The 27,285-nt window shown below is 41.8% G+C and overlaps 1 protein-coding gene across 22 annotated transcripts in view; it reads left to right on the top strand.

Annotated features, from left to right (window-relative positions):
• The window catches only part of camk2b1 (calcium/calmodulin-dependent protein kinase (CaM kinase) II beta 1), a 77,112-nt gene that overhangs the window by 18,747 nt on the left and 31,080 nt on the right, over positions 1-27,285 (top strand). For 10 of the 22 annotated variants that reach the window (XM_071483764.1, XM_071483752.1, XM_071483760.1 and 7 more), the window contains exons 6-12: positions 12,307-12,379; positions 16,255-16,357; positions 17,512-17,595; positions 17,743-17,837; positions 18,579-18,701; positions 18,833-18,916; positions 20,960-21,002. In XM_071483764.1, coding sequence (XP_071339865.1) covers positions 12,307-12,379; positions 16,255-16,357; positions 17,512-17,595; positions 17,743-17,837; positions 18,579-18,701; positions 18,833-18,916; positions 20,960-21,002 — 605 coding nt within the window. Of the gene's footprint in view, positions 1-6,200; positions 6,274-12,306; positions 12,380-16,254; positions 16,358-17,511; positions 17,596-17,742; positions 17,838-18,578; positions 18,702-18,832; positions 18,917-20,959; positions 21,003-23,747; positions 23,844-27,285 lie in introns of all 22 variants that reach the window. The other 12 variants (XM_071483761.1, XM_071483748.1, XM_071483763.1 and 9 more) reach the window with 3 other exon arrangements.

Below are 27,285 nucleotides of genomic sequence, written 5' to 3'. Positions count from 1 at the left end.
ATTCATCTATTGTCTGTAACCTGTGTAATACTCAGACTTGCCTTGCTGGGTTAGGGTCAGCGCCGGTGCTAACCACAGAGCCACTGTTTAGCCTGAGCTGAAGTTTCAACTATTTTAACTGTGCACTTCATGTAGTGTAAAAACATTTCTGATGGGGTCAAACTTTGGCTCTCAGCTCAGTTAGAGCAATAAGCTCCATCACTAGTAGGAAGTAACCTGATAGGGTTGATTTTTATAGACTTTAGATGGTACACTTTCTTTTGCCTGATTAGCTTATTGGCTGGATTTTTTTTTTTTTTTTTGATTGAGTTTAAGAAAATATTTAGGAAAAAGTTAGCTTGACTGGATGACAGCCACTGCTGCTAAACCTGGCAGCAGCAACAGCGGGTGTCTGAGAGGCCCGCCTGTCACTCACAGTGAAAAGGTCACGTCTCACAGTATTGTGTAATTTGTTCTCTTTAATGTAAACATGCAAATCCTGGCTTCAAGAAGATATGCGTGTTTGACGGTATAAACAAAAAAATGAAACTTGAAATGTTACAGCTCGCTCTCGTGACCTTTAAAAACATTTGTAGCTACCAACATGTTTAAATACCTTGTTGTTATTTCAAGTGCATTTGCCGCTCTCTGCTTCCTCACTAGAGTTTTTGTGGATTCTTAAGCACTGACAGAAGTTGTGTGAAAGACAAAAACTGGATACACTGGAATTATTTTTGCATTTGTATCAAATAAAGTATAAAGTAAAATCAATGCAAATATAAACATGCTACAACAAAATCCCTTCTCAAACAAAGCATAATTTTGAGTGACATGTGTATGTATGTGTATCTGCATTAAAGGCAAAATATGTGGTTAAATGTAGAATAATCTCCTTTTCATGTATTAAATGATGGATATATATATATATATATATATATATATATATATAATAGTCACGACAATAGTCATGTTCTGACGGATGACTCAAGCTGTTTATGAAATAAACTGGCAGCGCTACATCCTGCTGCATAGCAGACGTAAACGCTTTTACACACACACACAGACACATCGTGTACCCAAATTAATGTGTACGCTGCTCCTTCAAAGGAAAGAGAGAGAGAGACAGAGAGAGAGAGAGAGAGAGAGAGAGAGTGTGTGTTGTCATTGTAAATAATATGGAGTCAACAAAACAGTGACATAACATCGGTTATATCTGTTGTGCTGTTTACTTATGGATTTCACACTTATGTTCAGGATCTTTACGTCACACTGGCTCAGTATCTTGAAGACAATAAACTGGCATTTCAACGAGACACTTCCCATCATTTAAGAAATGATTGTTGTCTCTCTTGCTGAATATTGCAAAGGATAATTTTATAAAAAGTCTTTATTGGCTTGGCTGTGGCTCAGGAGGTAGAGCAGATCATCCACTGATCAGAATCAGTCAGTGGTTTGATCCCCAGCTCCTCCAGCCCGAGGGCAAAGATACTGAACCCTTAGTTGCCCCTGATGGCTGCTCCATCAGTGTGTGAGTGTGTGTCTGGGTGTGATGTATGTGTGAATGAATGGGTGAATGTGACAGGTATTTTAAAGCACTTTGAGTGGTCGACTCAAAGACTCGAAAAGCGCTATATAAGTGAAGACCATTTACCAGTTACCATTGTGTATGTCAAAACATAAGTTCCATATAATGTGTTGTCCAACAAAATTGAGCCTGACATATGAGGTGAGTCACATCTGTCTTATGTTCACTGTAAGCAGTACAGAGGCTATTTGCAGTTGAAACTTGATATTAATCTTAAACATCTGCCATTAATCTTCAAGAGTCCTGAATCTTTTTGCTTCCCTGCAACTTGGCTGACCTGCAAAGCTGCAACAGATTTTTTTTTCTACCCTTTTGCACTGGCAGATGAACTTTCAGCTGTATCTGGGTTAGCCACTGGAATCATTAGTGATGATTGGAAAAATAGCCCGGCTTATTCTGTTGTCGCTTTCATTAATTTTCTAATTATTGAGCTTAAGGAAAAGGATTTCAGTGTGCTCTTTGTGCAGGGCTTTTGCTTGTTCGTCTCCAGTGCGCTAAGCGGGACAGTTGTGTTGTCCAAAGGGTGTGTTTATCAGGGTCCAACAACTGCCAGCAAATTTCTTCTTGCTCCTGATGCTGAGGAGCTTCTGTTTTGGCTTGCAACCAGTCATTTTTGCTAGTTTAACAAAGGCTGGAGTGATGCTAAAGATGTAAATGTTTTGACTGTCCGTTTGGTAGATTCTGAGAGTGTTTCTATTTTTTTATGATTTTGAGATCAGAACTTGTACACCTGTCTTTGTGTGGACAACTTTGAGCTGTAGACCTTGGGACTGACCTTTTTAAACCCCCTAGTGTTTGCTGCCTTTCCCACCCATCTTGTAACCCTTGCTGTATTCACCCATGGCTCAGGGACACACACACACAGACTCCTACACTCCTTCTGAATGTCAGTCATCCAGGCCAGTCCCCCCCCCTCTCCATCCTCACTCCCTTGGAGACCAGCAAGAAGTGGGACTTTAATTAGCTACAATAATTAGTCTCACACACACTATCTCTCATGCACTCACACAGACCCCAAACTGTGCTACATGACACCTTGTCACCCTCTGTCAGACTCTTATCAGAGTTTCTCTTCAGCTGCTTTTCAGTGGCTGTTAAGAGTAAAACTTCGGAGTGAATTACACCTGAAGCTGAATCCACTAAGGAGCCGATTCAAAAACAGAGTCCAACAAACACAGCACCGTGGAATTATTAAGTTGTTCTCCGTACCATTTCAGCAAATAATATTCTAATATTTGCACACCTTTAAGCACCAGTATGCCAACCCCTGACAGAACCACCGGAGTCTTCATCTGTGAGGAAACGGAAAGTTGTTGCATTTTGTATGAAGGGGCTGATCTGGATGGTGAGACTCATCCGTTCAGACTGTGTGCAGAGCTGACGACCAAAAGAAGTGCTTCACAGAGCAGTGTTAAAGCTGGATTTGTACTTGATACAAGTAGTTAATGATAGTCCTCGTGTAAATATCAAAAATTCTGGTTTTATTTGTGCTTTTATGTATCTAACCACAAGACTAGATCGATGTTTCGTACGTGATCAGTCCATATCATTGCCGTGTGTTAAAATCAAAAATGTCTGACATAGCTTCACTACAGCCTCTTTTGCACTGGTAGAAAAAAAACCGCTAACACCTGCTGACATCGGGCTCTTGACATCAGTGTGAATGGGTAGAATAGGCATTTACTCATTGGATAAATGAGTCTGGACTAGATGCAGGTAAAAACGCGCTGTGAGTCTTTTAGAGGAGAAACACTTTAAACACACCTGTAACCTGCCCTGCACGGTGCTGTTAAACCAGAAACACTACAGCTACACTGCACTCAGGGATGAAAGACTGAGCTGCAGCCCCGACATAAGTTTAAAAAACAGTGATGATATTGCTCCCTGCAGTTTTGCATATCTTCTCTGAACAAAGGCAAACTTGGCTGTATAACAGGAGTCAGTCAGGTTTCACCCACGTTTACAAAAAAACAGCCTATACCTGTTAATTTTGTCTTAAAATGTTGTAATTGTCTAGTTTTCATGTTGAGGTATTATTGTTGTTTGTAGTTGTTAGTATTGAAAGCGTATACCGACATATGAGAGGGCAAGAAGGTGCCCTCTCTTGACATGCAGGCTGGCTCTGTATTTGGTTTTCCTCCCAGTATCACTTTACTCTCCCGCAGAGAACAGTGGGACATTGTGGCTCAAAGTGCTGAGCAAGTCACATTTTTTGGCCAGTGTGACAAGGCCTGCACTTTTTTCCCTCCTTGTCCACACCAGGAGTTCATAAACAGACGAGTCCTTTTGGAATGACATAATGGGTTTGGACAGTGATAGAGTAGATGCACACAGGAGTGGGAAGGAGATGCTCTCCAATTTCTAAATCCCATATACCAGGGGTCATTGTCAGGTCAAGCCATTTGTCCGTATATGCCTACAGTAAGGTAAGAGCAGAGGTCAGCTGAAACAACAAGACCAGGATGTGTGTATAAGGGAACATGGGGCCGGTCATAGTGAAGAGAGAAGCAGAGAAGTGTGTTATTCTCTGTGCATCTCAGACTCCTATCTGACTAAGTCCGAGATATGACCTTCCTGGAAGAATAAAGCACAACATGGGGAGTGGACAATGATATCACTTATGATATCTACTAATAACTGTGTGACCCCAGGCAAAGGTTGTGTCTGTCCTTTACACCCATCTGTGCTTTCCTGCAGTGTTAACACTGTGTTAGTCCTTTAATATTTGCTGGATTACTACAAATATCTGCCTCTCCTTCCCTTGTTTTCTCATCCTACCGTCCAGCATGTATAGTTCTGAAGACAAGAAAAAAAGACAAAAAAAGGTTTCAGAGAAACAACGCCTCTCATTAATACATTTACAGTTACAGGTGTGAAGGATAATTAGACTTTATTTAATTGTTTTTGCATGAACTGGTGAAAAGTTGTGACTATACCATATATAGCTGACCTTCAGGAGGCCTTGATCTTAAGGTGCAATTAAAGACAAGACAACATTTATTGTTGATTGGTGCAGATGAGAGACTGCATCTGCAAAGATCTTAGTCTAAATCTTCTGTCATTTGCTGCTTTAAAGCAGCCAGTTGATTCTTTGAACCACCAGGTCAGTTACATGGAGCTGACTCTGCTTCCTTTACTCCTTCAGTGCACAAGGATCTTACTTAAAAGTTTTGTTTTTTTTTACGTTCTTGCTTGCTTTGCATCATTGTTCGCCCAAATAGGGCTGGTCTTAGGTGACTGAATGCAGCTGTAGGCCCTGAAATAGACCTAGCCTTTAGTATTGTAAAAAAGAGAGTAGATAACTATAATTTCTCAATTGTTATAGGTTAAAAATTGGGTTAGATGTTCTATTAAAGTTGGCTCATGACAGGAAATTGGGACTAAGATGAAAGAGTAACTGGATACCAGGTTAAAAAGCCCTCACAATTTAAAAATGTTAAGTATGTTGCAGCCATCATTCATGCAGGGAATGGATAGAACTTATACTTTTGAACTTATAACCTCACCTAGCATAGTTTGACAGCCTGAAGTGCACTACGTCACAGGTTAAACCAGCGGAGGTCAGCAGAAACAAGAATTTCAGCTGCACTGAGTTGCTCTGTAAGGTTTAAGGTCAGGAAATGAAGTCAGGAGGAAGTCCTCTCAAGTAATCTAACACAAATGTATTTTTGATGCTGAGGAGTGTCACATTATAAGCTGTGTGTGTGCATGTGATGTTTCTAGATTTGTGTGTGTGTGTGTGTGTGTTTATGAGCTAGCATGTACATGTATCTCTCTCATTCTCTCTCTCTCAGTCCTCCCACTCATTAGACACTGTGTGGGTGTGAATCCTGCAGGCTGCCTGTCTCCTTGCTCCAGCTATTAGTCACATATTCTGCACATTACACTCTCTCATTGCACCAAGCCTACATACACACACATTAAAATGCACACACACACACACACACAATATAGTGAGGTAGGTACGTGTATCTCTTTATAGTACACACACACTGATGTGTTTTCCTTTTAGTGATGAAAAATAGCCTGGCATCGGCCCACCAGTCCTCTATGATTCAGTCTCATCCTATACATAAGTGTTCCATTTCTTTCATGTATTCTTATCTCTCTTCTCAAAACCTTCCTGTCTTCTCTTTCACAATCTGTCACCTTTTTTTTTTTTTTTTTTGGTTTCCTCCTCTCCTCTCCTCTCCTCTCCTCTCCTCTCCTCTCCTCTCCTGTTAGTGTTGTTGTGATTTTTGTCTGGCAGATTCTTCTGTGGCTGCTCTTGTCTCTCATCATGTTTGAAAAAGCAAAACGAAACGTTTTTGTCTCCTCCACCTGCATTCACCCTCCCATCCCTCCCCTTCCAACATCTCTATCGACATTAATCTCCCTCTCTTCCTCCTCCTCCTTCTCCTCCTCTCTGTTCTATTCTGTCTGGTATCTGTCCTCCTCCTCCTCCTCCTCCTCCGCTCCTCTGAACCTAACCTGTAATTTCCTCATCTTTAATTTTGTCTTATTCATCTCACATTCGTCACTCTGTTAACCTGTCATCCTCTCTCTTCCTCCTTCACCCTCCCCTTCCATTCTTCCACCTTCACTCCTCCGTCCCCCCACCCCCACCGTCCCTCCTCTCTCTGTTTTGTCTTCACAGTCACTGTATCCATCAGATTCTAGACAGTGTCCATCACATTCACCAACATGATATAGTGCACAGGGACCTGAAGGTTAGTATATGTAGAGGAGCATCTGCATCCCCCACCTCCCCTCACCTGCCCTTTCCCCACAACCTTTGCCTGCTTCCTTTCCTTCGCCCGACCCTTCCTTCCTTCCTTCCTTCCTTCCTCCTTCCTTTCTCCTCCGTCTCGTCTGTTTGTGTCGTTCCTGTCTGATGTCCGCCTGTCCGACTTGTCTCTTGATATGCTCTCATGTTCCTTTTTTTTACTGTAATGTATTTTGATTTCGATTGGACGACGCCTGCCCTGCCCTCACCCACCCTCACCCTCCCTACTCCATCTGCCCTCCCACTCGTCCTCTTTTCAGCCATCTTACAAACAACTACATGACGAAAGCTCCTGTTGCACTGACTGACAACCTGATCGATCGATGAATGAGCCTTGTATACACACACACACACACACACACACACACACACGCGCACACACACACACACACACACACAGTCACCACCAGTGAGAGCACACAACCTTCTGCAGGTGTAATAAATATCCAGTGTTTACCCATGCCTATACAACCATCAATTTCTCCCACCAGACTAATTTAAAAATCCACAGTTATATTTACTGTGCCTTTCATTGATTTTTTTTTTCTCTCTGGCTTTGAGTCGTTTATTTTATTGTATCGATCCCTGTATTTAAAAAAAAAGCCTCTTTCAACAGCAAGTGCGTCTTTATAGAGGAGATCTTGAGCTAAAAGAAAAACCACAAGAAAAGAACCGTGATGCATTCAAAACAATAAGGATTTATTATTTCTTATGATATTCTTCTACTGACTTCTTAGCTATGGTTTGCGTATGAAGCTGCTTTTATATTAGTCCTAATAATAATAATAATTGTCATAATAAACCCTCAGGATAGGATGCTGTATTATATTTCTGCTTTTCTCTCTGGTCTACAAATTCACTACTTTTAGTGTTCATCTTATTCTGAAACAGCAGAACCTCCCTTTCTTTTAAACATCTTTAAAGCTCCCGTATTATATAGATGGATATTTACATGTCTCTTTTAATTATAAAGCAGGTCTAGGTTCTATATTAATACTGTGATAGTATCAAAGTGCTCAGTCCACAGAGAAATGCACACATTGTATTCAGAAACTGAGCCTTAAAATGAGCTGTCAGGACTTCTGTAACTTTGTGATGTCACAACAAGGCAGTCACTGCTCTCAGCCATGCTCCAACCCCCGCCCAGGATTTGGATTTTCTGAGTGTTTACCAGAAATCTGCTATATTTTTATTAGATCACCCAGAAAACAGTCAGCCAATCAGCAAAGCCTCTCTTCTGATTGGCTGACTGACTTTTTGTTGCTAGAGCTCCAGTGAGAAGCCTGAGAGAGATGTAAAACTACACTGAGATGGTTTTTGGTTCTTAAAACCATACAAAATATCTTCCTATGGATATCAACACTTCAAATAGAAGTGTAAAATATGGATGGATGTACAGTATTAGAAGTTAAACCCACTTACACACTCTCACTTTTCACACATTTATCAATTTTTCTTAACTATGATTTATAAGATTTAGTGTTGTGTATTGTCACACTGATGCACAGGCTCGTTTCTGAAAAACTGCTTACTGTCTTATAATCACTAACTGGAGATTATAATTAAGCCATCACTGTGAGTATCTTTGTAGCCTTTACTTCAGGCTTTACTTTGAGCCTGCAGGCCTTTATTAGTATCTTACAGCAATCGTAATTAGTGCTCAAACAATATCTGGAACCACTGGAAATCAATGTAGTACAACAACAGATAATTTTATGGTGACACACTGAAAGCTTAGCACCTTTTTGCTTTATACAGTACAATCAAATTATTTATATTATAAACAAAAAAGAAGTGTAAAAATACAGTTTATTGCTTGTTTAATCAGCAAAATCACAATATAATATCGTAATTACCTGATTTAAATCACCATAACAGTGTATTAGTATTGCTGCCATAATTATAATTAGTAGCATTAATGATGGTGATGGAGTTAGAATAGTTGCAGGAGTGATAGGGAGGGCTTTATGTTGTGGATACATACATTTAGATCATTTGAGGACTTTTCTGGAGACAGGCAGTGGTTACTGCACCACTCGGTTAAAGTTAGGGAAAGGTTGTGGTCTGGTTTAACGCAGAAGAAGTTCACAATGAGTTCAGACACAACACATTTATTCAAATTTAACCATAACCAATCAATAATTTCCTGACCTCAACCACAGACCTTTTGTTACACAAACCTCACCACAGGTGGGACTCTGAATACAAAGCCAGTTCTGCAGTGTCCCGGTCATGTGCTTTGTACACCATCATCCACCTCAGCCTCCCTATGGTGACCCCTTGCACTTAATTTAGTCAAAAAAGAAGTTAAACAGTTGTCAGCGCAATGAAACTGGGAAAATTAGTTCTTTATTGACATAATTCCTAGGTTGCTTGAGAAGGTAATCCTAAAATGTGAATGTAATATTTCAGAGGAATTGAGGGAATTTCTTCAGATTTGTTCACTTGGACTCAAGGATGAACTGATTAGAATTTGACCTTGATCAAAGGTCAAGGTCAGTGTGACCTCACAAAACATGTCTCTGGCCATAACTCAAGAAGTCATACGCAAATTATGACAGAATACCTTTTATTGAATTCCTTCAAAGTCTTCACGGATGCAGATATGGATGCCAACTGCAACCTAACTGGTCGGCGGAGGCATACGACTGCAAGGCCGTAATTCTAGATGATGTCATGTAATGCACTTGTAGCAGTTCAAATTTATTCATAATGCACTTTTCATTCAAAGAGATTAATCGACAGTAAACAATAAAGCAATTTATCAGTTCACACCTCGAAAATATACAAATCACCAAACAGGTTAAAAATGTATTTTCTTGTCGCAGTGTGAAAAACAAGACCATATTATTATCAGTACCACACTGCGTTGTTGGCAGCAGTGTATAGATCTAACTATCCAGTTCCTCTTGTATGAAGACTGTAAAATGAGAAAACTTGCTAGTGTGAACAAATATAGCTTATATCAGATTACATACGTACACAGAAACACTGCTTATACACAAAGATAAGATAAGATAGCCTTTATTACTCCCACAGTGGGGAAATTCACAGTGTTACAGCAGCAAAGTGGCAGTGCAGAGAACAGGAAATCTGCAAGAAACTGTAATAGGGAATATTTAGGAAGATAAGTAATAACAATATAATAATATACAAAATATATAGATACAAAAAAATACATTACAAAGTGTGCATAAAGCCAGCTTATTTATGAAATACTAGGATATGTGCAAGATCAAAAAGGCCAAAATTGCTTGTAAGGGTTAGATATTTTTGCTTTACCTATATGCTGTTATACACTAAGGGTGTCTATACAAAGGGTGATAAGGATGGATCTTCACGTGGCTGGATATTCGCAGCAGGACCAGCTGGATGAGCTTCTTCTATCGAGCAACAGACAAACACACACACATGCACAGGATTCTCACCCTGTGGGTCAAAGAGCTCAACAGCTGACAAAGTGGGGGAGGATGGACACACACACACACATACACACACACTGAACTGTCTGCATACCAACACACAGGAACACATTTATGTATGAATGAGGGTGCAAGAGAACACACACACACACACACACACACACACACACACACACACACACTCACTTCATAGATGGAAGTCGTTTTAGCCTGGACCACACATTTACAGACACATGCAGCCGCGTGCTCATGTTGGCTTCTAGCGATCACTCAACATGGACACAGCTCTTAGAATTTGGGCTGTGGATGTGACCGCCCTAGTATTTATTCATTGGGAGACCTTTAGAAACAAGACACAGGATTCTAATTTATAGCCCTGAACTTTACAGCCATGCCAGTCCATCTTTCTCTCTGTCTCTCACTCTCTCTCTCTCTCTCTCTCTCTCTCTCTCTCTCTCTCTCGCTCTCTCTCTCCCTCTCTCTCACTCGCTCTCACTCTGTTTCTGTCTCTCCTTCTCTCTTGTTTCTCTCATGTTATAATATTTCGCAGACTGGCCAGACTGACCTGCGTTATTGTAGCGTTTTACTGTAAGTCAGCCCTCGAGGTTCTGTATGTTTGTTAGATGTGAACTGCGGGCAGGCCTTTAACAGGTCTTCAATTCTTAAAAGGTCTTCAAAAATGTCTACATTACATTGTAGTTAATCAGGCTTCCACTGGGTGAGAAGTCTGCCTCTGGATGTTCAGCTCAGAAAGAAGCTCTTTCTCTTTGATTCCTCAGGGACCGTCCAATCTGTGCCATTAATCACTGAAACTTAGTCTGTTGTAGATATTACATTGTTTTTGACATCCTCTCATATGGACTTCATTTGGAATCAATATTTGGAAATACAAAAATGTGAAACACAACAGCACGGTTAGGTCTCATAATCAGCAGCTGTTTGTTAACACAATCACACACACAAACCCACAAACAAACCTCTGAACATGAATGAATTTTCCCATAGTCAGTGCACAGGAAGCAGACATGCGCGGTCAGGCCTTTATCATCACACTATGCAACATCCCCTACAGCACAAGTGTTTGTCTGTCTGTCTGTCTGTGTGTGTGTGTGTGTGTGTGTGTGTGTGTGTGTGTGTGTGTGTGTGTGTACATGAAGCTTAGTCTACACCTCCCATAGCTGGACAATGGCAATGCACATGTCCCCTGCACACATGCACGTGTTGTCTGTGTCAGCATATACTGTATACTGTATATATCTTGTTTCCCTGCTCAAGACTCATCTCAATCGCCCCTCAGCGTTCCTCACACATTTTTTCACTTTTGGGTTTTTGTTTTTAGTGTCAGGAGGGTAACTGACATCAGAGTGGCCCCCCTCCTGTTGCCACCAGAGGCCAGCTAGGCTGGCCTCTGGTGGCAATGATCCCAGACACATCTTTTAAATGTTATTAATTGCACAATGACTCACTCCTTCCCTTACTTCCTTCATCGACACCGTCTGTGCCCCCTCCCCCCATGGCCAGCCACATTCTCACACTCTCTTTCATTGCCAAAGGCCTGCTGGCTAAAACATGGAGGAAGCTGGTGTATCTAGAATCCACCTGCAGTCGACTGAAGAGTAAAGTGTGCTTCTTGGATGAGTATGTCTGTGGATATACTCATCTTTGGAGAATAGGGTTCGCCGGATGAATGTAGAGTATATCCATTGGTTAGTTGCAGAATAAACTCACTAAAAGGAGTCTTCTGTTGCAGAGCACCCTCACCCCTAGCTACAGCCAACCGTCAAAAACCTCACTGATGAAGCTTGTTGATGACACCTGCTTTGCTCTAGGACTGTCAGCCGCCTTAACAGAAGCCTTTTTTACACTCAATCACCTTTAATATGGGAAACCCAACACAGAAAAGCAAGAAGGCACACCCTCAGATAGTAAAATGAAACTTCTGGCCCAGTATACACCCTGATTCCATGGCCCGAGTCTGGCCCATGTACTACCCACATCTGGGTAGATTCTGACTGTTATGCTGCAGTGTTGGCTGACAGTCGGAAGATTTTCCGTATCCAGATGTGGAAGCAGCATCTGAGCGTCATGCTGTATATGGACCGTGGAACTGGGGCCATAGGGCCAGAGGAAACACAAGCATTTGGCCCAAGTATAGGCCAGATGCATCTTGCCATCTGGGCCACTCCATGTTTACATTGTGACAGAAAATGTTGGTAGTCTATGAAACGTATATGACAGTAGGCCTTAAATTTGGGCAGCAGTGGTTAGCTTACCTAGCCTGTGTAGCCACGTAGTTGCTAACTAGTTGGAAGCTACTTGTTTGGCTTTACTGTCATAGCAGTGGGTGTGTCCTTCGCTGTGGGTCAGCCAAAGCCGGTAAGTGGTGAAAGTGTGTACACTTGGCAACAGAAGAGCCCTTTGGACCCTTGTTCTACCCCTCATACCTCCCTCCCCTTTCCTCTCCAAACCCCTAGCCTGTGCACGGGATTGTATCGCTGCTCAAACTAACATGCGCCCCCCCCCCACCCCCCCTTCCCCTTGGTGTTTGCATGCAGTCACTGCATCCAGCAGATCCTGGAGGCGGTGCTTCACTGCCATCAAATGGGCGTGGTGCACCGGGACCTGAAGGTGAGTGATGGGCGATCGCCCTGCTGTCCCTTGAAAGTGTGCTTATACATCTGTGTTAAGGGGGGGGGGTTGTGGGTGTGTTATTTGTGTAATCTGTGTACGCCTGACAAGTTAGTGAGAAACTGTCTGATATGTTGTGGATATGATGTCATTGTCAAAGCCTGAGGATTTACGAGAGTGGTTTTGAACCAATTCAGGGTCTACACAATAGCTGGTTTGTACAATTAGAAAGATATTTAGAGTCAGGCCACAGCTCCTCTCCCCACTCACAGCTACAACAGTCCTTACAGCTTTGCGGCCATCACAATAAGACTGTCAGATACCACCTCCGACATTTCTCTGGCTCTGCTCTGCCGCACACAGCCTCCAGCTCTGTGCAGTCACCTTCTGTTCCTGTTGTGTAAACACCACTTTCCCCCAGTCTGGGGAGGTTTTAAGCATGCTCTGCTGCTCTTGACCAATACCTCCTCTCTGTAACCCTTTTTGGAACAGGATCTAGACATCGTACAGCTGGCCTTTTTTTTTTTTTTTTTTTTTTTTTTTTTGTCAGAGGATCCATCTAAGAATACCCAGGAGGATCGTTAATCTGACCTCTGCCTCATTTAGTCAGAGAGAGAGATAAGTCAGTGAGACTATTGATTATCAGACACCCTGTGTGTTTTGATTGCTGCTATAGATCAGCTAATGACCTTCACTGCTTCAAACGTCACAGTTCATTTTCTGTAAATAGCCACCAAATGACTCACTCATTAACATTTGTTTATACTGGCTGGACTGACTGGTAGCACAGTCTTCTTTAGGCTTAAAAGAGCCAGTTACTAATTGTGTACCGGTGTCTTCCAGCTGTGGGGTTGCTTAATAGAAGTCTTTCATAGACATCTATACATATGTCTAGTGGTTCATATGATGTGTGCTTTCAACGATTTTTACTGAGCAGGAAACTGAAACATAGCCTTGTTAAATGTGATTGCTGTGAACTAACAGCCAATCTATATGTTTTTAAAATTTGGCTTCAGGCAGCGCTTGTAGAAATGTCTCCTCCAAACCTCAGATACAAGCAGTGTGTGAATCAGCATCTATACAAAAAAACACTTTTTTCTGTCATGTCTTGTCTTGTCTTGTCTCGTATGTGGTGGTGTTTTTGTATGTGCATGTGTGTGTGTCACATCTACTAATGATGCACCTCTCCTATGCAAATGTCAGTCCCGGCATTCCAGCAAAGGCGTGTTGTGTTTATCAGAACTGTTGTGGCCATTTCTTTATTTAGCCGACACGCCGATCTGGTTTCACGCCCAAGCATCGTGGAGCATTTCATGCAATAGGTCATGGTGTGTTGACTGAGGACAGCCTGGGTGGCACGATCCCTCCGATTAGGAATTGGGTTATGGCAAATGAGATGACAACACAGTACAAAGATTAAAATGTGTGCCAAAAAAAACATCAAATTTCTATGAATTGTAGAGCCTACAGAGCAGATACTGTATTTTTCGCTTTTCAAATAATATGTCAATCTGAATGTCTGTCACAAATAATGGATGCAATTAAAATTGTATTAGTAGAGATACACAATACTTAAATTAAGGGATTAAACTTCAATACATTTATGATAAAGACTGAAATATGTCCAAAACTGACCAATACTGTTATTTTTAGTCAGGTGTCTGGTAGGGCTTCACAGTTAATGTTACTTAAGGCTAAGTGCAATATCCAAATCACAGAAGCTGCATTTTTTTTGATAAGGTAAGATGTGTCACAACATTGTTGTGCATTGTTAGCACTATAAGCGTTGTGGTGCTACAGAGATGTCTCAGCCTACATGTTCATGTTCATGTTCTCCAGACTTAAGGGAACATGCTTGTTTGGTACAAGCCCCAACAATAATTATATCATCATTTTAAAAAGTTTTCAGTGAAAATGAAATGCAAAAACCATCATTCTAACTGACTCATATCGCCATCGCAATATCTGCCAAAGTAATCACAATATGACTTTTTTTTGCATATCATTCAGCCCTCGTGTGTGGTTTTAGTGTCAGGAGGGTACCAAAAAAATCTATTCAAGTGCCAGGCATGTGTGTCCGGGCAAAGTGAGCCAGTTTCTCGCTCCACACTTCAGCAATCTGCTTAAGTCCAGATCTTTGCCACTTTCTTTAAAGGAATTAGTCAGGAATGCTGCTGCAGCTCCAGATCCTCCAAAGTCAGACAAATAGAAAGGAAGAGAGAAAGCTGGGAAACGTTCCACTTGAAACACCCACTCATGACCTGCTCTAGAATACAGCTCTCTCTATCCTCCATGCACCCCCCTTCTAGTCCTCAGTGTGCTCAGCTGTGTGTACATGTCTTAAGTGTACGTGAGCACTGAGGAGATGGAGAGAGAAGGAGCGCTTATGTCAGAAAGTGATGGCGATAGCTGCTGTTACGCCTGAGCTCGTGGCCTGGATGTTTTGCATTGTGTTTATGCACTTATTGATGGAAGCGCATGCTTCATCAGAATTTCCACCCACATCCTTTTTCACGGATTATCTTATTGCTGCAGTGTTGGCAAGTTCTAACTCTCCCGTTTACAAAAGAGTAAAGCCTAACCAAGTGGTAGAGCTAGGAGGATGTGATGACACGAGGTAGGCACAGAGCCTTGGGATTACTGGTTCGCTCACTCACAGTCTCTCTCTCTCTCTCATTTCCGTCTGTTTTACTTATGGGCTCAAAGGCTACAAAAGCTCACTTTTAAGTATCTGTGCTGTAAATATACAGTATTCTGTTGCATCTAAACAAATTAGCTGAGGGGAGAGAGCAGAGGGAGGACGGCAGAGGATGCAAAGATGCGCTGCTGCAGTGCAGGGGACACAGTGACAGAAATGCAGCCTAAATAAGATGTCCTCATTCTCTCCATGGTGTAAGTTTGCACAGTGGTGCATTTCAGGAAACAGCTACGCTAGCTAATTGGAGGAGAAGGGAGACTTGTGTAAGTGACATTAAAGAGACTTCCTCTAATCCCTGAAAGACATGACAAAAGTTCTTGTGTGCAACAACACTCACTGGACCTCTGTGCAATTAATAGAAGCCCTTAGTGATATGCACATTGGTTTTAGTGCAAGGATATTAAAAATTAACATCTGTCAAAAACCCCCAAACAAGGAAGTGGCATTTTAAAACTGCATTTTATGTAGGTGAAGGTGAAGACGCAGGTTGGGATTTTCAGTTATACAAGAAGTCTTGGGAGCAGACGTCCTGAGTAGTGATACTAACTCATAGTTGTGTAATGTGTAGGTAACTTTGTTTGGTAACTGGGTAATTTTCCAACGTCATCAATACCATTGGCACAAATGAATTTTAAAAAAGTCACAGCGTTTTATATTTCACACCAGAGTGCTTAACTTGTCAGAATTGCCAGTTGCTTTTAACAGAGGCAACGATAAAGTGAGATTGAGAGAGTTGCAGAGAGAGAAAGTGAGAGAGCAGGGGCCAGTGGGGATAGCAGCCCATTATTAGAGCCCTCCTCTGACAGAGAATAATGAGGCTGGTTGAATTATCTGGGCCACAGAGATGGCGCCTATAGACCAGAGCACTCCACATGAGGCCAGGACAAAAAAGCACTGCAGAATGACTGGGTTCAACACTCTGCTGAAATGTGGACTAACTTTCATTGTATAGCTTTTATGTGTCTGTGCAAGTTATTTTAGTCAAATCTATGTCTGTGTTTACCTGTGTGTGTGTGTCTGTGCCGAAAACAGTGTAAACACCATCACAGACTTGCAAATGTGCACGTATAGCTATTCTCCAGCTCTTCCCCCAGTAGAACAGTGTATACGTTTTGTACCCCCATACTTCACTTCAAAATATTTGGTAACCTTCTTTCTCTCCTCTTTCCCTCTGTAGCCAGAGAACCTGCTCCTGGCAAGCAAATGTAAGAACGCCGCAGTGAAGCTGGCCGACTTTGGCCTGGCCATCGAGGTGCAGGGCGATCAGCAGGCCTGGTTTGGTAGGTGCAGCAGACACAGGAGTGAATCACATCTATGTGCGATTTCAAGTATTTCCCTAAAACTATAAAGGGCCTCATAATGACTGAAGTGGTAGAATAAAGTTAGAAAAGGTCTGAACTCTTACACAACTTCAACAATTTTGCAGTAATTTGAGAAACATGTTAGAAAATGGAATCAGGACCTGAGGACAGAAAAAAACTTATGAGGTAACTTGAGAGAGCAGGACTTATACTCAAAAAGATTACAGCTCCCTAAAGTTACTAACTTGAAGTTTATGTTCAATTATTCCCTACATGCTCCCACTTTGTGGTTATGGAAGAGGAGCTGTAAAGATGTATGCACCATATTATAAACTGATATTGCCGGTGCTACCTAGCTTGCATGGTACTGGTGATGTTTTTTGCGTTTGATAAATGGTGAACCAGTATTAATGCTTGCTGGCTCCATCCCATCCCAATGATCATCACTCTTAAAGGTCCCATATTTAAAACTTTTCTAGTGTTTTATCTGAAGTGTTGATATCCATCAGAAGATATATTTGTGGTTTTAAGAACCAAAAACCATCTCAGTGTAGTTTTACATCTCCTCTCTCAGACTTTGCTCTCAAGGCTCTGAGCCTCTCTTCTGATTGGCTGACTTTTTCTGAGTGATTAAATAAAAATATAGCAGATTTCAGGTAAACAACAGAAACAAAATCCTGCAAGGTTGGATGGTGGGTCAAGGTGTGGTGGACTTGGGGCATGCCCGAGGGCAGTGACTGCTTTGTTGTGACATCACAAAGTTGCAGAAGTCCTGGCGGCTTGTTTCAAGGCTAGTGCAGTTTTTTCGTTCTGGAGGTTCATAAGAAAAGAAAAAAAACCCAAAAATGAATGGGATGAACCTGTCAGTCTCACCTTCCACACCTCACCTTGATTCTCTCACACAAACATCAGTACCCTCTGGTGGTGGTGTCTGTGGCCAGAGATCTGTGAGTCCTTCACAATCAACTGGCTTTAAAGCCTCAAATCTGTCTTTAAGATCTCAGTCCACTGTGTGGATGAATTGGTCTTAGCTTACTGAAGATTATCTTGCTTTCTACACAAGCCCCTCCAGGGCTAGCAGCTACACAATCTCTTGGATGTCAATCAATAGTGTCTGTGTGTTTTTACTGCAGGATTTGCTGGCACACCAGGGTACCTGTCCCCTGAGGTATTGAGGAAGGAGGCATATGGCAAACCTGTGGACATCTGGGCCTGCGGTGAGTCATGCACAGAGACACACACTTTGTGTTTGGCATTTCTAAGATAATTACACACAAAAGAAGAAACATACTGAAACATGTTTTCTAACAAATCATGCATTTTGTGTGTGTGTGTCTGTCCCTTTGTGTTTTTGTGTGTCTCAGGGGTGATCCTCTATATCCTGCTGGTGGGTTACCCTCCTTTCTGGGACGAGGACCAGCACAAGCTGTACCAGCAGATCAAGGCTGGGGCTTACGATGTGAGTCTCCTCTCTCCTCTCCTCTCCTCTCCTCTCCTCTCCTCTCCTCTCCTCTCCTCTCTCATTTCTCCCCTCCTGCTGTAATGCCCTCCCCTCTCCTCCCACTGCCCTCGTTCCTACTTGGCAGCAGTTACATAACTCAGTCACCTCATTCATTTTTCAGGGGGTGCAAGAGAGGGAGCCTCACCTTAGATCACATTCAACGCCTTGCCAAATAGAGAGAGAGACAGGCTGACTCTGGCAGTGACTGTGGGCTCACAGGGCAAAGACCTTGACATTTATACCCAGACACAACAGGACCTGATGGGTTCAGAATCTCTTAACAAATTGCTGGGGGCTGTGCTTGGACTGGCCCCGTGATATTGTAGAAAAACACACCCACAGAGGGACACAGCGGCCAAAATGTTAAAAGAACATGCACAGGCCACATCCTGGGTTCACATCTGGCCTTTGACCTATGTAGCTTGTTATCCTCTCCCTCTCTCTACCCATAGGAGTTGTGTTCACAGTAATAAGTAATATGAGAGGTATTAAAAAAAACAAAAGGGACTTTGAACTCATCAGACATTGTTGCCATCAGGGAGTTAACAGGCAGTGCAACTTGCAACTATGATTTTAGTTTCACATGTTGTAATATATGATAAAAAACAAAGACATGCAAATGTAGTACATGATACGAGTGAAGACTTTGGATGTCCTGTCAGTGAATGTGAAAATATGTGGTTCTGTTTGTCCCTCCAGTTCCCTTCCCCGGAGTGGGACACAGTCACCCCAGAGGCCAAAAACCTGATCAACCAGATGCTGACCATCAACCCAGCCAAGAGGATCACTGCTCAGGAGGCCCTCAAGCACCCATGGGTCTGCGTAAGTGTCCCCTGCTTGAGACAGAGACAAACAAACAAGTAGCTGGATCACAGCTAACACAAAAACCTGGATTTCCTCCTTTTTTTCCCTCCTCTTCCTAAACATTCCCCTTTTCTTTTTTCTTTCCCCAGCAACGATCCACAGTGGCGTCTATGATGCACAGACAGGAGACCGTGGAGTGCCTGAAGAAATTCAATGCCAGGAGGAAACTCAAGGTCTGTTTGTACACTCACCCTCTCCCACATCTTCCTCTTCTGCTCTAACACAGGATGAAATAATCCTGTCCTCAGCTTGATTCTGTAATATCTCTCCCATTGTTTTGGGGTCACCACAACATTGTAAGGTTTGTGTTTTTTATGTTGTAAAATCAGATTAAAATCACTCAATGTATAATTGCCAGCCAAATGGCCTGGTATAAAATATACAATTTATTTAATGGAGTTTATTTAATGGAGATAGCGTACGCATTAGTGCATCAGTTCATTAGTGTGCTGTTTCCTTCCTACACTGATTTTATTGGAGACATTTTGTGTGGATACAACAGCTTAGCTACTGGAGCATGCCACTGTTACCCTGCCGTGTTTGGCAAGTGTTGGCATGGCTCACATACCAGCACATGGGAAACTGGAAGCAGAAACACAGGTGGCTGCAGGCAAATGTTGGAACATGCAGCCAACGTGCCATCAGCGTGAACCAATTGTCTCTGGCTTTTCACCTTTTGAAAGAAATTGATGCTGGCAAGGTTAGACATTCAGAACTGATCAAAGCGTACAGAAAGCAGACAGGGAATCGGTCAACTCAATACACACATCGCACAAAACATATCAGCTTGTACGTGCTAAAGCTATTTTTGAAAATCTTTTGAAAAAATAAAAAATCTTATAAAATCACTTGCAAAAATGGACAGAACATGAGGAGAGAACATGCATATGACAAAAGTAGTACAAAGCACCTTTTGATAAAACAACTGGAGCGATATTCAATGTCACAGACAGACACCTCTAAAGCTGTAAAGGGACCTGAATGTGATATTTGTCTTGACATGGGCTAAAAGGGTCTGACTGGAGCTGCTGTAACAGTGGAGTCAGACTGTGGGGAATCGTCTCTGCACCTAAATTTAGACCCACATTCATTAGTTTATTTCATTGCTGCTCTACTGCTCCATTCTGTAGATATTGGCTGCACTATGGTTATGGTAGACTCATTTTAGCTCTTCAGATATCAAGAATATCATCATCCTCCATGGTTCTTAAGTACGATGGTCTATTTGCAACTCAGTACCATTATAATAGGCCTATTTTAAATGATCTCTCCAGAGGAAAAAGTGTCAAGATTAGCTGTTTTACTCATCTCTCCTTGCTCCCTTCATTTCTTTCTCATGTGTCTCTCTTTTCTTCCTGTGAATTGAGCCTATATCCCTGCACATGTTTTATGCCCCAAGCTATTTTGCTGACTCAGTTTGCAAGCAGTATATTTTTAAATCAATTTGTCCTAAGCTCGCCTTGCTCTCTGGCCATGTTTTTGATGCTTTAATATTAGATTAATGCTGAAGTAAACAGTAGTCTTACTTGTTTACACATGCAGCTTAGTATTGTTTTTTCTTCCAGAGGTAAGTTTCAGTGTATTTCTGTTGTGGAATATTTTAATTTGTGGTTACATCTTTAGTGGTACTCCACACTGCACATTTCAGACATCACCCGTAAGTCAAACAACGTTGGTTGGTTTCAGTGTGTTTTTTTTCTTTGTATTTACTGTTAATGAAGTTTAAGTTTCACCTGGTATGAGTCAGGATTTTTCTAAGGAAAGACTCGTCTTTGTTGGGAGTTTAAAACAACAAATTTAAAAGCTTTAATCACCTCTGCTGTACATCAGTCAGAGGCAGAGAACAGTAAAATTAAGTTTTATTCTGATTGGCTGACCTTTTTCTGAGTGATTGAATAAAAGTATAGGAGATTTCACTTGGAGAAACCAAATCCTACAAGGTTGGATGGTGGATCCGGGTGGGCGGGGCTTTGGGTATGGCTGAGAGTGGAGACTGCTTTGATCACAAAGTTACAAAAGTCCTGACGGCTCATTTTAAGGCTCAGTTTCTGAATACAGGCTGTATGTGTTTCTCTGTGGACTTGCTACTTTCACAGTATTAAAATAGAACCTAGACATGTTTTATGATCAAAAAAGATATGGAAATCTCACTTTATACAATATGGGACCTTTAAAAAACAGTTAAAATGGTTAAAACTTGTTTGTTTTCTCCTCAGGGGGCCATTCTTACTACCATGCTGGTTTCTCGGAATTTCTCTGGTAAGTGTTGTCAGGAGATAATTCTTGTATCCCCCATAACGGCAAATCTCATATTCATATCTCTGAACCAACTTTAGTCAATATGTATTTTATGTAAAAATGCTAAATCGAGAGACTTCATTGTCTGCATGCCAATTATATATATATATATATATATATATATATATATATATATATATATATATATATGCAAATATTTAAATACTGAAGGGAACTAAAATGTTTATTTGAATATAAACAAATCTGTTACAGTCAGTTTAGTTTGAGAGACATGCCACCAAGTTGGAGGACTCACTGTGGCTCTTAAAAGTGACACTTCACCTAAAACCTGATTTATCTAGTGTAACTGCTGTGAATCCAAGCTGATCACTGCCACTACAAACCTCTTTTAGCCACCATCCAGGCCTAAAGGGGGTGAGTTTTTGGCACTCAGAAGTTAGAGGAGTATCACTTTAAAGAAGGAAATACACAAAAGAGACAATCAGTCTTTTGTTTTTTGATGTTGTATCCATCCAAACTGGTGGCATGTACTTTGTAAACACTGTTAACAGTGAATAGACCCAGCTGTCTCCCTTGACTCAAGAGATGTATTTTATTCTAAAGTTTTCAGAGCATGCTTTCCAAAGCAAAATCACATCTTCATTTCATCTCAGTGCAACTTCAGTGTTTCCCTCATGAATTCCCTCAAGTATTTATTTTTCTAACCGAGGTGATAAGACTTAGACCCATTTAATACAAAGCACTGTCCTCATGAAGACAGCACATTACCATTACCTTTTCTACAACATTTTCAAGCATTTTCAAAGCATATTCAGTTCAGTGAGATGAGTTTGGACATGTTATATTATATTATATTGATTTTATTCATATATCACTTATCAAACTCTGAGATAATAATAACAAATAACAAAACAAGCAATAAACATATGCAGACAAATTACTAAAGATAAAAAATATAAAAATACAAAAACACAATAAAACAAAAAATAAGCAATGAAAGAATATGTGAAATATTCAAAAGAGATTATTTTGTTTGGGGAAACACTGAATTTGTTTGTTTGTGTCTGTGTCTTTGCATCTGTGTATATCTCTGTACTAGATGAAGCTTTGTTGAAGGTATTCTAAGATAGACAATATAAAATGTTGTACATCTGTGCCTCAGAGACTCCTTCACAATTGACTTTCCTTAGTTAGGTATGGTACCCCTTCTTCCTCATTTATTGCATAAATAGCAAGATCCAAATATTCCAGTTTTCCTATTAAGAATTATTTATCAGTTTCATTTAATGAGACATTTTCAGCACTGCTGTGGTTGTCAATGGGCAATCTTACTATTCATCATGCAGTAAGAAGTCAGTTATTGTATGCAAGAACTTTAAAGAGCAATCCAGGTTGGATGAAGACAAGTTGTGTCTGATATGACTGATATTCAATTTTGAAAAATATTATTTTCGGGAGTAATGAGGTATCGAAAGAATCCAAAGTAGTTCCCGCATAGTTGTTGAACATATGGACCTTCATGTACAGTACATGTGTATTTTGCATATATACATGTACATGTGTGTCTGAGTGATGTATTAGTGTGTGTGTGTGTGTGTGTGCGTGTGCGCAAGCCTGGTGCTTCAGTATACATGACTCACAGCAGCCGCACTGACACTGTAAGCTTCCCAATGGGAAATGGTCTGAACATCCACTACACTACCACTCAACTGTTCTTTAACCCCCCCACCCACACACCCACCCACACACACACACACACACACACACACACACACACACTGACACAGGTATGTGGCCTTTCTGTGTCACCACTCTCAAACTCTGTCTCTTTCCTCTTCTTAGGAAGCAGTACTCTTTTAAAAGTTTGAGGTCATCAGCTAAAAAGTTGAACAAATTAGAGTCCGACCTTCAGTAAAAAAATAGCCGTGGCACATTACATCAGCGTAAAAGCCAACATTAGCGCTTTACACAGTGGGTTACTATATTCTCATCATATATTATGAGTCATCTGTTATACAGTGTATCAATGTCCTTTTCCTGGTGCAGAGATGGATCTATTTGCCTCCACATGCTCATGTAATGTCTTGTAATAGTCATACCATACGAGGTCATAGAGATGAAGTTCAGGTTTAAATAAAGTTTGGAACAGTGGAGTTATACATTATATCCCTACAGTAAATATCCTCTGTGAAGTGACCAGCATGTAGGAGCACACTGCAGATTTGCAATTCAGTTAGTGAGCACAGCAAATGTAACATTTACTAACACTGACTAAAACCTGTATCGTCGTCACCATCACCATCCTAACAAAGGCGCTGTTTTCAGGTACACGTAGAGACCGAATGCGGGCATCAGATGAGAGTTTAGATCTGTGTCTCCTCCCTCACTTTTGTCTCCGGTGACCCTTCTGTCAGAGCAGCGGATTATAGCCAAATATTGTCAGTGGTCTGTGTATGTGTGTTTATCCCACGTCTCTGAACTAATGAGCCCTGTTTGTCTCCGACTTTTTGTCTCTCACCTTTTCTCTCTTTCTTCTTTCCCCGACCTGCCCACCGACCTCCTGCCGTGTCTCTCACTCACCCCCTCCCCTCACCTTCTCTCCTTGTCCCTCCCTTTCTAAATCCCATTCTACCCTTTCTCCATCTTTACCCTCTCTCCTCGTTCGCCTCTTTCCCTCTTTCCTCTCCTCCCTTGCCTTGTAACTCTCTTTCTTCATGTGTGACTGGGTATTGGACTCTTTAACAGTGGGCAGCAGGCAGACCACCGCTCCAGCCTCTGTCACTGCGGCCGCAGCAGCAGTGGCTGCAGCCGCCGGCACCACCGCAGGGCTGGTGGAACAAGGTAGCATGGTGGCTCACCCAGGGCATGCCACCCCCCCTCCCCTCTTCTATGTCCCTATATTTGACTCTTTCTTCTTACTCTTCCTCCTCTTCTGTTTCCCCTCTTTCATTCTTCTCTGCCTCCTCCCTCTCTCCTTGCTCAGCATGGGAGCTCAGAGCATGATTGCTGACCACATCGATAACTACATCACCCATTAACTCATCAGCAGCAGCATTAGCTACGTTTCCATTTAGGAGGCTCTATGCAACATGTTAGATATACACAATAAAATACATCTGTCAACTCTTTTAGTGCATTTCTCCATTTACCCATTTTATGAAAGGACTTAAGGATGGAAGCCCAGCTACTGCTGTCATCTCCCATGTCAGCACATCTGTCACCTCCTGTCGGAGATCTGAAAGGGTGGCTGCGGCGCCTATCGCCGCGCCGTCATCGCCACTGACCCACAATCATCCTCTCATCGTCATCTCTAGAAGCAGCCACAGAGCATGGCCTCGACCCAGTCAAACCTCTGTCCTGTCTCTCTGATTCTTTTTTTCTTCTCACTCTTTTCCTCCCATCCCACCTCTGTCACATCACACACTTTACCTCATTTCCTTTCACGCCCATTCTGTCATCTCTACCTCTCTTGTCACTGTTGTCTCTCAGGTCACTTGATACTTTTCTACAACTCCACCAGCATCACTCCCACCTTCCCTCTCTCCACCATAATTTCATACCTCACTTTCCCCCTCACTCCTCTTTCCCCCTCTCTTCTTTTCTCTGTCTGACAATGACACTGGAAAGCCCGCCCACCCCCCCACCCCCGCCACTTTAAGGATGGAACTGCCCGGGAGCTGTCGGTGAATGCTGCATGGGGCACTGGACTGGTGCATGCGCTGCAACACTGGGGGATTGTGGTGCATGGTGAACACTGTGAAAGATGCAAGACTGGGCTGGTTCTCATGAAGTCAAAACCCTTTTTTTTTTTTTTTTTTACTGTTTAGGATTTCATGCATTGAGGATTTATCCCATAGTAGCCCACTGACTGAACTGTGAGCTGAGCTGTAGCCTGTAAATATTCCACGTGCTGTATATGTAGCTCAGAACCTTTACTGATTGTTAGGCCCTAGCCACAAAATAGCCACATACAGTGAATAGTCAAGATATTTAATGAACTGTCCATTTTAAATTCTATAGTTTTATTGTGTGGTCAGACAGTGAGGCAAAGAAATATCTGCAAAAGTTGAAAATGTTTCAGCTCGAGCTTACAGCTACCATCTGTACAGTTGGTACAATCAACACAGGCTGCACAAACTGGCCAGTGATCTAATTTGCACAAATGAAACTTTGCCTCACGCTTTGTTTAAACATACTGTCAGAAGTGAGCAGCAACCACCACAGCTGATGGATGTTAAAACCGATTTCAACCTTTTTTTTTTTTTAAGAGGCTCCAAATCAAACTTGCAAAAATGGTAACGTCCATCTATTTGTTAATGTTAACCTCAATAGCAAACAGTTGTTTCTTTATAAATGCAGCTGACATAGAGCAACATGGTTATTCCCGGAGAGCCCTATTTCTGCCCCTTTGACAAATGCAAATCCAATATTTACTTGCCTTTAGCTGTTGTTTGGTCAGAGAAATATCTAGTGTGCTACATCCTGGCTTCTCTGATCTCGTTTGCTTTTATATAGAAGCAGTCTTTCAAAGAAATACTGTTTATTTGAAGGATATTAATTCTGTTAAATCCAAATGTAAGCTTCTAAACATTTCTTCGAGGATCTACAGTGTACGTCAGCAACATTAGGACCAGTGGACGAGCCTACATGTGAAGTGTAACGGCAAGTAGATTCTGAGGACAACCCAACCTAATGTGTTTGTTCTGGATATGCAGAAATGAACCGCAGGCATAAACGACAAAGAGCTTCACATGACAGTCTAGCATTGAGCTAAGGAGACAGAAGTAGTAGCAGCGTCCTTGTTTCTGTGGCCCACTGGGACTCCTCAGCCCTCTCTGTGTCCCTCAGCCTCCACTAGTCTCCGATCAAATATTAATAGTGGGCTGCCTCCCCCTGTCAGCCTCGCTCTCCCTCACTGGCTTACTGGAGGCCACGCTGTATCGTACATTCATACACACAAATACAATCACCATCTACTAGACCTCCCCCTGCCCTCATGTAGGAATATGGTATCTTTTAATGTGTCTTGCCCTTCAACATGCTACGTATAGAAAAGGTTTGTGAGTCGATCATCTCAAGAGCTTATTCCATTCCCAGAAGGAAGGCACCTTTTGGCTTGTGTGATTGCCACTGAATCTTCATGTGAGTCCATGCCCATCCTTGCTTCGCTCTTGCAGTGGTGCATCTCGCGTGTTTTTAGTGGGAATTTATCAGTGATACTTTTGTTTTAATCTCTCCCTCCTCTCTCTTCTTGCTTCATGTGTAATTTGTGCCAAGGTAAGGAGCACCCATTGCTTCTTCACCATTTGTTTTCAACTAAGCTACCTTTAATTTTTCAGGTTTCTACAGGAAGTTCATCTTCATCACTGGAATTTATGCTATTTTAACATCCTTCAAATGGAGTTGTTTTCTTTCTTATTTCTTTTAAAGAAGATCCACTTTGACAGAATAATGGTGTTATGAAATACCCTCATCACTTTTCATTCCTCCTCTTCTTCTCTTACCTTCTTCTCTGCTCTGTTTTCATACCCTCTCCTCCTCTACCAAGCCATTAGAGAATATGAGTGAGGGAACCTGACACCACTCTGACCCCATTTCTTCTCCTCAGTAACAAACAGCCTTTGGAGGGAGACTGAGGAAGAACAGCACAACAATAAACCACTGCACATTCATGCCACTCTCACATCCCTGCAGATTATGTAGTGCTTCTTTATTACTTCCTCTTGGTCTGTCCTTGACTGCTGAATATGCAAACCTCACTTCAAGCATGAGATACAACACCACTGAGACAGAAAAGTAAAAAACAAATACAGGACAAAAGACATCTCGCTTTACTGCTCTGTCTCGATCAGTGTTTCTCTTTTGAAGTTACATCCCAAGAAGTCCTCTTGTAAGGATGTGGTTTTCTTACTTAAAAGGACCTGACCAGGCCTCTGCTAGACTTTGAACTGGCCTCCTTTTGATTGGACCTCTGTTCCCCCTAAGAAATCACTGCCCAATGCAAATGTTCATGGAATTCAAGCTTCTGTTGAAAATTCAACACAATCTGGCTCTGACCATGTTTGGAAATGGACGTGAGAAATTCATTGCAGCTACAGTATGTCTCATGTTCAGAGGGAGAAAGAGAGAAAAATCCCAGACCTCCAGAAATAGTGTTTTATGTACTATGGCTGGCTGCTGATGTGATTGAATCTGATGAGACTTGAAATTGCAGTCCCAGTTAGGATTACATCTGTGAGAGTAGTAGATGGAGAGGAGTCTGGTATTTGAACTGACAGGTGAT

Source organism: Trachinotus anak, unplaced genomic scaffold (assembly GCF_046630095.1).
Source record: "Trachinotus anak isolate AG129_WGS33_773 ecotype Australia unplaced genomic scaffold, CSIRO_AGI_Tana_v1 ptg000008l, whole genome shotgun sequence".
Classification (NCBI taxonomy): Eukaryota; Metazoa; Chordata; class Actinopteri; order Carangiformes; family Carangidae; genus Trachinotus; species Trachinotus anak.
This window is presented reverse-complemented; position numbering and strand designations above follow the sequence as displayed.